At 32.8% G+C, this 14,146-nt stretch overlaps 2 protein-coding genes across 2 annotated transcripts; one reads left to right on the forward strand and one right to left on the reverse strand.

Moving 5' to 3' along the window:
- Positions 1-1,770: 1,770 nt before the first annotated feature.
- LOC132714019 (uncharacterized) lies at positions 1,771-5,137 on the reverse strand. The gene is made up of 3 exons (XM_060696751.1): positions 4,642-5,137; positions 2,116-2,659; positions 1,771-1,878 (listed from the first exon to the last, which is right to left on the reverse strand). The coding sequence occupies exons 1-3, from the start codon at positions 4,795-4,797 to the stop codon at positions 1,790-1,792; spliced, it is 789 nt and encodes a 262-aa protein (XP_060552734.1). The 5' UTR covers positions 4,798-5,137; the 3' UTR covers positions 1,771-1,789.
- A 443-nt stretch (positions 5,138-5,580) lies between these two features.
- On the forward strand, positions 5,581-10,495 carry LOC132714020 (uncharacterized). Its single transcript, XM_060696752.1, has 5 exons — positions 5,581-5,777; positions 6,074-6,218; positions 6,444-7,002; positions 7,782-8,566; positions 9,142-10,495. The coding sequence occupies exons 2-5, from the start codon at positions 6,099-6,101 to the stop codon at positions 9,544-9,546; spliced, it is 1,869 nt and encodes a 622-aa protein (XP_060552735.1). The 5' UTR covers positions 5,581-5,777; positions 6,074-6,098; the 3' UTR covers positions 9,547-10,495.
- Positions 10,496-14,146: the final 3,651 nt, after the last annotated feature.

Below are 14,146 nucleotides of genomic sequence, written 5' to 3' on the forward strand. Positions count from 1 at the left end.
TTGCTGAGGTGGTGTACTAAAACAGTTTGTTAGTTTCTGTACATTGCTTGAAGGAGAAGGAGTCAGCTGGAAAATTGAAAAGAAAAAAACAAATCATTGATAGGCATATTATGGTATGCGAATAAATATCTATAGTAATTCATTATACTGATCCCAGTTTTATGCTGGGTGGGTGGGATTGTACGTCGCACTGACAATATAGTTTTTTTGTCTAAATGCGACTTTCCATCTGGCGGAGGAATTGCCCAGGTTCGCTCCGTACATTATTTCAGACACGAACGGGCAGCTGAGTAAAACCATTGACATTCCGTAAGCTAGCCGGAGAGCTTCCTTACATGGCAGAATCAAAAGTCCATTTGATTTCAGATACTTCCGATATATTCTTGATACAGCCTATGTATCTGGACACAAATTGCAAAAAAAGGGCAAAATGACTAATATATTTTCAAACACTTCAACAAAAATCAAAATGGGACATGGTAATTTTATATGTAAAACTCTTGTTTAATTATTAGGTACACCTTTCAAAAAGAAAATAAGTAATTGAACAGAACATAAAATGATTAACTGATGTTAAGTTCAAGTGTTTTATTAGCTATAAAATACGGGATTTTGTCATCAAGTGGTATAAAAATAGATATTTCAAGTGAAATATGATAATTTTCTTACAGCGAGATGGCTATAAATCCTGTATCTATAGGAATTCTTGAAATTTCTGTTTATTACATACTATTACTCTTTCTGGTCTTATGATTCGAAAGACTACCCCTTTAATTTTGTGTATTGGCTAAATTTAGAAGAAAAAGGTCCGGCGAGTCACTGATGAAAATACGGAAAAATATGTTTCACTGCGGTGAAATTTAAATTTCTACTGTGGAAATACGGAAGATAAAAAATACTTCTTTCACTTTATTTTATTTTTTTTCACAATTTTTGTTTATAAGACATATAAAAAAGAATTTTTCGCATCGCTTTAATTTTAAAAATATTATGAATTATACCGTTTTTCCCTGACTCATTGTTTTGTTTTTTTCTTGATGACAGACATTCCCGTCGTTGTTACCAAAGGGTTTTTACCTTTTTGTTCTTGCATATAATATTTTTCAGACCCATCAACGTTGATGAATCGTTTGAATTCCCCTCGCGACAAATGAAATCGGGGGTAAAACGGGATTCTGGCAGAGTTAAATTTCCCCAACACCAAATGATGGGTTTTCGTTTTTAGTAGAAATAGTTTTTGGTTTCAACAAGGGTCAGTTTTTGTCATTGATTTTTACTGAGGTATCGCTTATCCCTTTTGCCCAAATGAAACAAACAGTTTTTTATTTAAAAGTGCATTTATCAGTTTTCTTTGAAGCCTTGTTCTTTTGATCCTTTTTGCTTTTTCAAGTATGTTTCTACATTGAATCAACTTTTTTTCCACTATGGCTATTGGGGGCGCCTAGAGGTGCTTCAGAGAAAATAATTGTGTTATAAGTCCCTCATCTATTGCCTGAATAGCCCATAAAACTATCAAGCAACACGTTTACATAAATTGTTTTCAAGTTGCACACGAGCAATAATTTCCTGTCCTCCAATCAGTTTTTTTTTGCTTCAACTTTGCCATTTATCTTTGCGCAACCCTCTCGGTTTTGTTCGGGTATTCATGAATGATTAAGTATACCGAGGTCAAGGCCTTTTAACAAGTGGTCAACAAAATTCTTATTTTGATCTTTCCTTTTTTAATGAAAATTTTTGCAGAGTTGCAACTCGTTTCGAAAGGCAATCGTCCAGCTAAAATAAAATCAGGTTATTCGCTGTCACGAAAAATAAGTCCGTCAACTAGGTCCTCAACATGAAACTGTAACGCATTCGCTAGACATTCTCGTTCGTCAAAAACTGTAAACAGATGAGGAAACTTCAATGCTCAATTTAAGACTATTCTAGATAAACATCTTCATTCGAATGAAATAATTAAACACAAGACTCTTATATATATCCTAATGGATGACGGAAAACAACCTTTCATAAATAACTATAGCTATAAAATGCTTATAGGGGATAAATAGAAAAAGCTCTGATTATTAAGATATTCTAACCTTCAGGCGTTTGGATGATTTTTTACAATTAATATACCTTTATTTATATGGATATGAGATCGTCGTCTTGGAGCAACGGGCACAATTTTAGCCCTGTCTTGAACTGATTTACTTCGAATCTCTTTATGTCTCGTTGTTTTCGGTGACTGAGTGTTATGCTGAATACGACTTTCTCCTTTTTCTTCTCCCACAGTACCATTACTATCCTTGTTATTATTCAACGGATTATGGGTATTTCCATGAACATAGTCATACAGCTTGTTGTCTATTCCACCGACATCATCTGAACGCGTTGCAGCTTCATTCATATCCTGATAAATACCTTCTTCTTTATCTCCGTTTTCATTCAACAATCCTTGTGGTTCATTTGAACTGCATGATATGTCGTTTGTTCTGCACTCCGCTCGAACACATGTCTGTTTGTTCTTGGGTGACTGCATGTCTGGTTGAAATTTCTTCATGTCCTGTCGAAGTTGCTTAATTTCGTCCACCAGAGGAGTGATAAGTTTGTGCATTTCCGATCGCATATCATTTATTATGGATGCCGTTAGGTTTCCTATAGTGCCACAGCTATCGCATTTCTGTAGAAGAAAGTTTTTAACTTATTGTGAACAGTATTTTAAAATAAACAAGATTCACAAATATGAGCAGTGCTTTCTTTATTCCATTGCTGTAAGAAAGATACAGAAATGTTCGTTTAAAGCCATATTCAGCATTCAGGTATTTGAGTTATCTTTATCCATTACAATATTAACAAGACTGTTCGAAAAAAGTTGTAAAGATTATTGCTTATCATTTCAGTGTAACGCAAATAGATTTTACAATCAATCTAAATATTTTGGGTGAAACTTTCAACTCGTTTAATAAAGAAAAATGCTTTTCAAACAGTAGTTTTAATATATTCTAAAATGATACATGTATAACATCTATGAAAGTGTAAGATTTACGGTTTTATGTTTCACTTATGCAATTCAATGTATCTTATATATCTATTATTAACCATTCATACATCTATAAAATTATTCAAATTAAACCACAATTAAGCATGCTTAAATCTGATATTTGGTATAATTTCGCGCTATGAACATGATGAATTTCGCTATTTTAGAAATCTTTATGTCACAGTGACAAAACATGAACTATTATCAATTAGATAATCATCGAAAATCATTATATTTTCAATCTCATTTTACATTTGAAGAATAATCATCGGCGTCTTTGTTTTGTTGTTTCTTTTTAAAATGCGCCAAAATTTCAGCAGTCTATTAACCTTCCATGCACATTGAAAACGTTTTAGTTTAAGGCTTTTAATTATTGGCTAAAACTGTATCGTTAACTATGAATTCATAAGTGCAAATTGCCGTCAATAGTTCTCAATTGTCATTTTGAACCCGGTTCCTAGAATAACCAGTATTAATTTTGTGGAAATATACTTTTGACTGTATAACAGATAAGATCTCCTGTATAACAAATAGACATACATCTACTGTCAAGCTAGCTACTGTTTTACACCACTTTATACAAATAAGGTGTTTTATCCAAAAATATACCGTCTTGTAAAATGGAATAATGAGTGTCAGTAATTGTTTGCGAACTCATCGCAAAATCTTTGAGAAATTCATTTAAAATTGATTTGATCAAACAATTCGAATGAACTTTACCAAACTCTTCAATGCCCCATCACATTTAAAGTAAAATATGAAAACGAAGATCAACAAGGAAGGTCCGCTTTTATTGAACGCAACCCCGATAACAAAACAGCAACACAGGAACACATGCAAGGAGCCCAGCAGAACACCTAACAAATACAGGAGAGGGAACAAGGGCAAAGCACGGACGGACCGTTATTATAAAGTCAGTACGTACAGGGAAACCAACAAAGATATTACAGAAGACAATTAAACAAAAGGTTAATAAAAGGATAAGGATGTAGGGAAAGGAAACAGTAACTGAAATCTTGCAAAGATACATTTTATATTCTACATAATTTTCTTTTAGATTAAATTTTCATCAATTTCTGGTTTGTTTTAAGTACCACTATTACTATGATTCTTCTTCTTTCTTCTTCTTCTTCTTCTTATTATTATTATTATTATTATTATTATTATTATTATTATTATTATTATTATAGTCATGCCAGCACTAATTTACTCATACAGGGATGACCAAAATATTTGTCTATTAGAAGAAATGTATCCACCCACTTCCTAACAATTAAAATAGTCCTGTTCAAATTTTGTGTCCGCTCTGCAATTTAACAAATAAAGATTTTTTTCCACCTTAACAACACGATTTACAGAACAATATATATCATCGAGGCTTTCATAACTTTGTAAATGCCAGCATATAATGCAGCTTGTTTATTCAACGGATGTGGTTAAGTGCGCAAAAGTATAAAAAAACCCCCCCAAAAACCAAAAACAATATCCGTATTAAATTTAAAACGGTATAATATTGTAAAAAATATTGTTCACTAGCAATTACCTTTTCAAAAATACATTTGATACTGTTACTATGAAATAACTCGATCAAGTCTAGCATAACTTATGTATAAATAACTTACCGTGTTGTCAAAAACTGAAGACTGTTCCGAGCAAGGGGACAGTGACCTTGTCTCATTAAAACGCCTGGTTTGTAATGATGTTTCCGCCTGGCTTTCGGATTTAGATCTGTGAAACGCCTTCCTACTCTCGCAGACCCTTTTGATTCCTGCACTCATTTTTCGTCACTCGTATTTATTATGAACGAAATTTAATTCAAATCTAGGTCAATGATGATTATGTGTTAACAGTAGCAATTATAAATTCAACAATTATATATTCAACTGTCTACTTAATTTAAATAACACGTTACAACGTAAAACAAAACCTGGTCTATGACAGGTTTAAACCAGAAAGCATCCATACTAGCACATATTTACTAATTCTCTCCTTCTGTACAAAAAAGGAAACTCTTATGAGCTAATTGGTTTTTATACATTCCAATTGTCATAACACACTTATTACATAATGTATTCCCTTTTAAAAATCAATGCTAACTACCCGTATGTTGACGAGTTTATAAACACTTGAATCATGCGTGGGTTGCTTTCGTATCTGATTGGCTTAAGTGTATCTGTGAAATGTAGAACAAAACAAAAATAGAAAAATAACGCATAATATTTCCTTGCTGTTTTTCAGTGTTTAAGAAACGCTAATTGGTTCAAAGATCATAAAAAAGTTTTCGTCAAATAATTACCAAATCTGAAACAGAAACTAATCTGAATTTCAACAAGTAAAGAAGCATATTTTAAGGTATTTTTTAAAGGTAACATTGAAAGGAAATAAATGCACTTCTTGCATTTCATATCAAGGATCTCATTATAAACTCGAATAAAGAAATCATAAATGTTTTAAAGAGCGTAGCCATTCATCCAAATCAATTATGTCTGTCAAATACGGGAATTCATTGCCAAAAAGCACCTGCGTTGAGAATAAAGGTTATAATAAACGAGGTCAAATGTTTGAATAGACTTTATTATAAATTTCAGATATTAGTTATAGATAACGAGATTCCGCCTACAAGGAAGGAAAAAAAATTAACCGAAACTCTTTGTAAATACCCGGTATGCGATTAAAATACAGTAGTAGCGGGGTAACATATCATTGTGTACGACAGACCCCGGTCGATAAATAGACTTTGCAGCCTGAAATTCATTATGTAAGTTTCTTTCTTTTTTCAATTATCTTGTAAATTGTGTAGTGGTTATTTATTATATACTTTTTTTTATATTATCGTTAAAGTTGAAATTTGAATTTAACGATTAGTTTGATTAAGTTTAAATTACTGTAACTTTTTATAGGGACATACGAGTATATCTGTTTAATCTCAATTTCCGTTTGAGTCTTACTTGTGTACAAAGTTTTGCTTTGTATTTTGGACCGGAGCAAACCAGGACATAGATAAAATATTTCCAATTGTACATATTCTTTATACATACATATTATGGTATTAAGTGTCAAGGAAGAAGACGACAGTAAAATGTATGTCAACCACGCTACAACTGGGCACGAGCTTCACGTGAAGTCATCATCGTCATTGGCAGACCTTCGCTCACCTACACCATGTCCAGGCAGTAGAGGCTCATCGGCGGATGGAATGGTAGAATAATTTCATTAATCACTAAATAATAACATTTTCTTTATTGTGTAACGATATATTTAAACAGAAATTTATATATTTATTAATTTATATATATCATGTATATTGAGTTTGAAAAGATAAAACATATTAAATATTATTTTTTGTGACATTACCAGTCAACCTTTTAATTTTTATTTATACTTCAATTAGTGAAAAGTTTACTCAAGTGTTGTCATTTTTCAGCACGCAACGAATCAAAATATGACTCATTTGAAAGATGAAATTGTTAAAGAAATCAAAAGAGAACTCTCTGATCCACTGAGCGAAATGTTAACCAAAATACTCAACGAAGTACAGACAATTAAAGGAAAAACAGAGACCATCAAGACATATTCGAATGTATCTTGCCAAACTGAGTGGCCAGTCGACTATAGAGACAACGATCCAGCCAACGTCGATGACTGCAATACAAATTATTCTCTGTATGATATACCACGTCCATTGGAGCAAAATAAACATAATATATCTGATGATGATCAACACTATACTAATGCTTCCAGAACAAGAGTCAACGAAAGTCAAATTGGCACTGATTTTCAAACGAAACTTTCAGGCGAAAAGACATCTGACGTGTCAACTGCACTTGAGAGGAGGCCGTTTGTGCAACCAAGAAATATTCCTTATCTTGAAACAGCACAGGGACATGCGCATTCAAAAATATTCCATAACAATTCATTTCAGTCAAAAGGAAAAGTTGTGGAAGTAAAACCAAGGCAGAAATCTGAAGTTCAAGCAACTAGAGGTGAGAAATGTTTGATTTTGTTTTCGAAATATTGTAACGGTTATTTCAACAGTATATAAACGAAATCGCTGAACGCTGTTTTTCGAGTCTATACATTTCAACGTGTACCCCGTCTTGCAGTTTATACGCACATGTTACTTCCGATCTTTCTTGGGAGCTTATGTTTTTTAACTTGAACCTTTCTTAACCTAACATTATCACTATCAAGAAGTCCATTGAAATCTTATTAATCACATTTCCGTTGGTTCGACTCCTGATTCTTCCCCGGGAAGATGTTTTTATGGTTTAGGTTTTACGTCGAGCCAATTCTGTAAAGGTCATTAGGGGACTTTGCAGCTTTGCTGGTAAAGTAGGAACCTCAGGTATCTCTCCGTGCATAATTTCAGGCACGAGTTGAACCGCCGATCTTCCATGAGCTGAATACCATTTCTAAGTGAGGAATCTATCAAGATATTTATAGGAAGTCGATGGTTCTTCTTAGGTGCTCGCTTGACCGATAATAATGTCTTTCTCTACCAGTGAGGCTGAAAAATTATGACAAAACAAAACTCACCATTGGCAACGAACCGAATCAGAATTACAAAAATGATAGAACTACGTAAAATCACAATGAATGTATGTTGAGCATTAAGAATTATGCTGATGACATATAAAATTTGAGTTTTAAAAGTAAATATTTATTTAATGAAAGTGTTTTTGAATAAAAAGTTCTAGAAAAAATTCTTACAAAGTAAAAAACATTCTCCATTATTTATTCTCATTTACGCGTTGCCTTGCAGTTCACCCAGCCGATAGAAGAGATTGCTTTGCAAACACTCTACAGTTTCACATTGAAGTTATTGTTGATGGTCTCGCATATCACGTCGACAACCTACTGGACGATCTTGTTCTTGAAGGGTGTCTGACAAGAGACGAATGTGAATCATTTAAACACATTGGCGATAGAAAAGATCGTACACGAGCACTGATAAGCCTCATGAAAGGAAGAGACTTAAACGTCTTGGATGGATTTATGAAAAATGTCAAACGCTACAATGAAGAAGTTGCTCATAAAATTCTCGTCGATGTAGAAAGAAGTAGTGTGCAAAAAGGTACGCAGAAGAGTACGTGTGTGATTTGTAAAATAGAACAGGACATCAATATCAAGGATGTTGCTGATAGTTTGTGGTCTGTAAAAGCTATAGATGATAACCTATACGGTCAAATTATACGTCCAGAGTCAAATTCAGAAGAGCAGAAAACACTTTGGAAGAAGGTTTTTCAATCAGTAAACTCTTTACATACTGAACACTTTGATTCAGCGAAAATAAAACTAATGGACTGTCTCTCTAAACACAGCGTGAATTTGGAAAAAAATGACAATATATTTGAGAAAAATCAGACAAAGCTAATTTGCACTTGTGAACTGGACATTGGATGCAAAAGCATTGACTCATGTTCTGGAGCGTCGGGCACTGTGATCAAACCTGACTTTAGTAACCCATCAGGCGAGAGTATCTCAAACCCAGTGGTAATTCCGGTTATTCATGGCGGTAAACGAAACAACTCGGTTCCAGTATGCAAGGTATCTAAAATATCTATCTTGATTTACGTATAATTTAATGAATCAGCATTCCAATATTCAAAAATGGGATCCAATTATTAACATTCTTTAGCTCAGATCAAATGAACGTTTCAGTTAAGCATGACGGTAATGAAACAAAAAATCGAAGAAAAAAATAAACAAATTGTTTATTTCTATTTTATCATGTAGATGACATTTAAGTGAATGGTAATTTTAGGTAAAAGTTAAAAGTATTGAAGTGTCTAGTGTTTGTGGTAATTAAGACATGTAAATGAGTAAACAAGTATGAAAAACGAAGATTGTATTGGTAAAAGCAAAGTTATATCATGTGAATATTAATGTCTAAATATAATTATTTGAAACAATGAATGTATCTCTCTGAATAATTATACACTGGATGTCTGTTCTAAACATTTGTCAACAATAGCAAACCGAAAAGTAATATTCTTATTAACACATAATTTTATCCCTCTCTAACTTATAAAGATTTTAAGGAGCAAGTTAAACTGATTAATGTCATATTCCATTGCAGAACACTATTCAGTATTGAATGAAAATCTATTTTCTACTTTCAGACAGCTCATTTAAACGCTTCAGCCACTGGAAACGACAGGAAGTTCTTTGACAGTTTGATGAAGCCCCCAGTGCTCCCAAAGAGGCCTTCATCGCTGAGAAGACATTCAAAAGGCGATCTTCGACCAACTATAAGTCCTGCTAAATCTCTGGACACATCAGATGTCTCTTTGTATGACACCCCTCGAACATATCTAACATTACCAAGAAGTAGATCAAGTGAACAAACATCAGCATTAGACGACGCAACACATAAATCACCTCAAGATTTTTGTACAGACGAGGCAATAAATGACCAGTCTGGAAAGTCTCTTTTAGCCAAGAGCGGAATCCCTGCACTTCCCGTAAAGAAAAGCAAATTTCCGGCCTGGAAAAAGGCTAAAGAACAAGGTCCATCATTTGTATGAATGAAGCAGGACAACTGGTTTCTTTAATGTACAAAGGAATAATATTTACTCAATTCGAAATGAATTGTATGTATATATGATATCAAGATTTTTCTTGAATTTTAGTACTAACAAAATGAATACATAAAAAGTTATTTCATTTGTATCATGTCAAAATAATAATACAAGAAATACACAAGACAAGTTTTTTTTTGGATCTGAAGAACAAAAACGTTGAGACTTTGTCATTTCTAACATCGATCAACGGGACTGAATAGAAAGATTTAGTAGCACTATATGTATGTGTCACTCATGTGTGGTTGTGAAAGCAAGCGGATTGACGATTTACAACTTTCAAAGCACAGATGGGTGATAACTTTTGTGTTTGAAATTTTCAAACCAACTCTATTAACGATGTTTCTTCACGTGCGACTTTCAAAGCAAACAGACGAAAATAACTTTTCTATGTGCTATTTTAAAAAACGAATATTACGTTTTCCACCATGTGAGATTTTAAAAGCAATCAGATGAACGAAAGCGAGCGACTTTCAAAACAAAAGGAAGGGTGACAATAACTTTTTTCAGGTGTATTTTTAAAAGCAAAATAACAAGAGTTTGCCGATTTTCATTGCAAATGGACGGACAAGAAAAATTTGCAATAGATAATGAATAAAGATATGCACAATCTAAGTTAAACCTGACACATTGTATATAAAGGCACATTTTTTGTTTAAATATTCTTACGTCATTATTGTAAGAATGGTGTCTTTGTAATACAAATTGATTAGACTGAAGCTAAAATAGAGAGAAATAAAGAATCCCTAAAGAAAAGACGATATTTATGTTTTGCTTGTTTTGTATATGCGAAGATGACTTCATATCTATTCTAGTTTCATTGGGGTAAAAGAGTAACAAATAATCCTACTTACTAACTAATGAAAACAAAATGGAGTTACTTGCTTTAAAAATTCTATTGTACGCCAAACTTTCTCCGAAATGATAACAACTACCTCAGTTGTGACTTTTGCAAGACGAACACCGATATTAATTCTTTTCCATACATTATTAATAATGTATTTGAAGCCTCATCAACAGATTTTAGCGTTTTAATCCAGTTACTCAAATATGCTGAGTTGTGTAAGATGTCAGGGCACCCTCTCGGGGTGGTTCAGAGTATTACAAGGCACATGACAAGGGGATAAAATCTGTCCGATGTCGTATCTCCTTTACATAAATGGGCTTATAGATGAGCTAGAGAAAAGTGGGTTTTGTATTTGTTTTTGCAATGTTAGAGTTAGCTCCCCTATCGTAGCAGACGATATGCTCTTAGTGTCTTATTCTGTCTATGCTTGATATCTGTAGTGAATATTCAAAGCGGTTGCACTATAGTTATAATGCAGAAAAAATGAGCTATAATGGTTTTGAATGAACGGAGAAATAATGGTCGTGACAGAGACTTCTACCTTGGTAATATAAAAATCTGAGAAACATCGAACTATGTGTACATCTTAGTGTAAACTGTGATCCATTTCTTTCTACAAGTAAAACGACTGAAGACGCTTGTTCTTAACTTAGACACGGTCTTTCAAATATTTCTATTTGAAAGACCCTGACTTAGAGCATAAATTCTAGTGGGATCAGTCCACAGTGCTTAAACCCTTTTACCTTAAAGGAAATATACGATGCTACAATTATCCTGAAAGCGCTATACGGTTGCGAGCTGTGGTCTTCTTTTACGTCTACAGATATTGTGCTACTCGAAAAATCTCATAGATTTTGTGTTAAAACATCAGGTCATTTCCAAATGGATCATCAACAGAATGTGCATTAGACGCCGTTCCCCCGAACATAAGCAAAATCCTTGCTTGGACAATTATGTAGACTTTTTGATGTATATCTTGCGAAACATAATTTCAACAGTCTTGTTTGATATCTTAATTATGATAAGCAGACCTAATAGTATGTGCAATTTTACAAAAGTATGGATTATATGGTGTTATTAAGACATACATAAGGGAAGGTACATTTCCGTCCAAAATAGCATGGAAGCGTATGCTTATTCAATAGGTTTTAAGCCGCAGATTTGATTACAACATCGGGCGCAACCTTGTATTGTATGGACTGAAGAAATCCACGATTATCGCGCCTTTGTTTCAAACTTATGAATATTTTAATGCGGTACTTGTCTGTGATCGGTTGACTGAAGACATAGTACAATTAACCTGTCAATTACATACAGATTATACGGTCAATGAACACAATAATTATATTAAGTTACATGAGATGTACGCAGTAAAATTTGATTTAATTTAATTTGTGTCAATGCGCAAAAGGGTATATTACGGGTTTATAATATCTAAATGTACTGCATGTTGTAAGATCGAAACCGCGAAGGTCCACGTTTTTGTTTCCTTATTTATATTTACAACATTATAGAAGCTATATTTTTTAAGTTGTTAGTTTCGTTTTAATATGTTTGCACTTCTTTTGGGCAAGTTTATACTCTATAAAATAGCATGGTTAAAGAATAAAAATTTAAATTTCGTTCGGATTGAAATAATATTTTTTATTTCAGTGCCGTAAAACAAAATACAATTCGATACAAAATAGTGTATTTAAGTTGATTCATTGCCGTGTAGACAATTTGCAAGCACCCGGCAATTTCCATTAAAACGTACTGCAAAAAAAGAAGAGAAAAAGTATTTCCTAAAATAATGGCAACAGTAGGGACCGAATCTCAGACCTCTCAAATATTTGGCCATGACCTAAGGTCAGTTGCCGTTAAAAATTGCCACAACCGAGTCTTCTCCTTTCAAACTAAAATATCGGAAATGTTGGTTCTTAATTCTAAAGTGGGCCTTTAAAACTTTAATGAATCAGGCCTCCGTCTTGGTGGTCACTTTTTCTTCACATTCTTACATAGAAAACTCATTGAACCTCTTAAGTTTTGTATCTTGAAATGGAAGAAGCTAAGAGCCAATATACATAATAGATAACTATAGTGTATAACATTGTTTTTGGTATTTTGATCACAGCCTGCTCCTGCTTGGTGATCTTTAACTTCATTTTACATACATTTATATTGTAATTAAAACCTAATTAAGAATTTTGAATTCTTTTGTGTCCATGCATTCTAGGAAAAATATTGTTTATTAACACTATGTCCCTGTAATTTTGGTCCAAAATATTTCTAAGAGCCAATAAAATATGTTATATAAAAACACAAAAAAGTCATACTATTACATCAATCTCAATAAGTCACAATATTACGAGTAGTGGCAACGGCAGCGTGCTTTTATAAATAAGTCATACCTGTGAAAAATGATTAGTAGTCCTTAAAAATATTTACCAAGGACCTTTACACACTTTTACAGCCTCAGAATTCATTCTCAACAAGCAATTTTCATAATATTGCAAGCAATCCATAAGTTCCCTATCGGTTAGAACCCCAGCAACATTCTGAAGGGCCATTGGCCATTCACTAATGTTTCAATTTTTCTCTTTTTTAAGTAAATTTGTTGGAAAAGTTCTTTAAAAGTGATCACAGGAAACAGTTTTTATGAACAGAAAGACTGAAGGACACTCTAACGTTATTTTTTTAAACATCCCTGTTACCAAAATTTAAAATGTTTAAAAGCAAATTCTTAAAGAGGAGATAACTCTTGAAATAAAGATCCAAGATGTCATACATGATGTGAGTGTAACAAAGAACAATTAGTAATGAAGCTGTTCATAATGAATGTTTATTTTGAATTTGAAGTAAAAGAAAGTTAAAAGAATGAATAAGAAAAATTTAAAGTTTAAGGAGGAGATAATTCTGGAAATAAGAATGCTAGATTTATAAACCTTGTCATATTATTACGATGTGGGAATTTGAAGTAAATCATGTAAGTAATGAAGAAGTTGGAGTAAAATATACCAAGCTCAAGGGGGACATAATTCTGGAAATAGTCTTGCTAGATCACAAATGATTTGAGTGATAATAAGAAACATATATAATTTATAAAGTTTGAAGAAGATACATTAAGAAATAAAGAAGTTATTAAAACAACACATTTTTTTTCTATGTAAGTTCAAGGGAGGCAATTCTGATATTTTTTGTGCTAGAGTTAAAACCTTGTCACATATGATGTGGTTAATGACCAGAAAATTGTTCTAAGTTTGAAATAAATACCTTAAGAAATAAAGAACTTATAAATAGTGAAAAAGCCTAAAAACTAGAATCAGAAATCTTAACGAGGTTGCCGACACTTGTTAAGTATGACAGCTCTGAATATACTCCCTACAGTCAAGATTAAAATGATGTGTATAATTTCCATACTACCATCTATCCATATTTTAAGTTTTATAAAAAAATTCAGCTTTTTTTGACTAATCACAAATATTGTTATATTTGCCATGTTTTGAGCCTATTTGTTGCCATTGCAACCATTTTTTTTTCAAAATAGGTTAAAAAACAGACATGCATAATCTCCAAACTGCCTTCTATCAATATTTCAAGTTTCATAAAAATATTTCCAGTACTTTTTGCCTTATCACTGGATCCAGTTTATGTGTAAAATTTACCACATTTTCAGTCTATTTGTTGCCATAGCAACCAGGATTTTCAACATAGGAATAA

This window comes from Ruditapes philippinarum, unplaced genomic scaffold (genome assembly GCF_026571515.1).
Source record: "Ruditapes philippinarum isolate M1 unplaced genomic scaffold, ASM2657151v2 ctg3509_1_1_1_1, whole genome shotgun sequence".
NCBI classification, from domain to species: domain Eukaryota; kingdom Metazoa; phylum Mollusca; class Bivalvia; order Venerida; family Veneridae; genus Ruditapes; species Ruditapes philippinarum.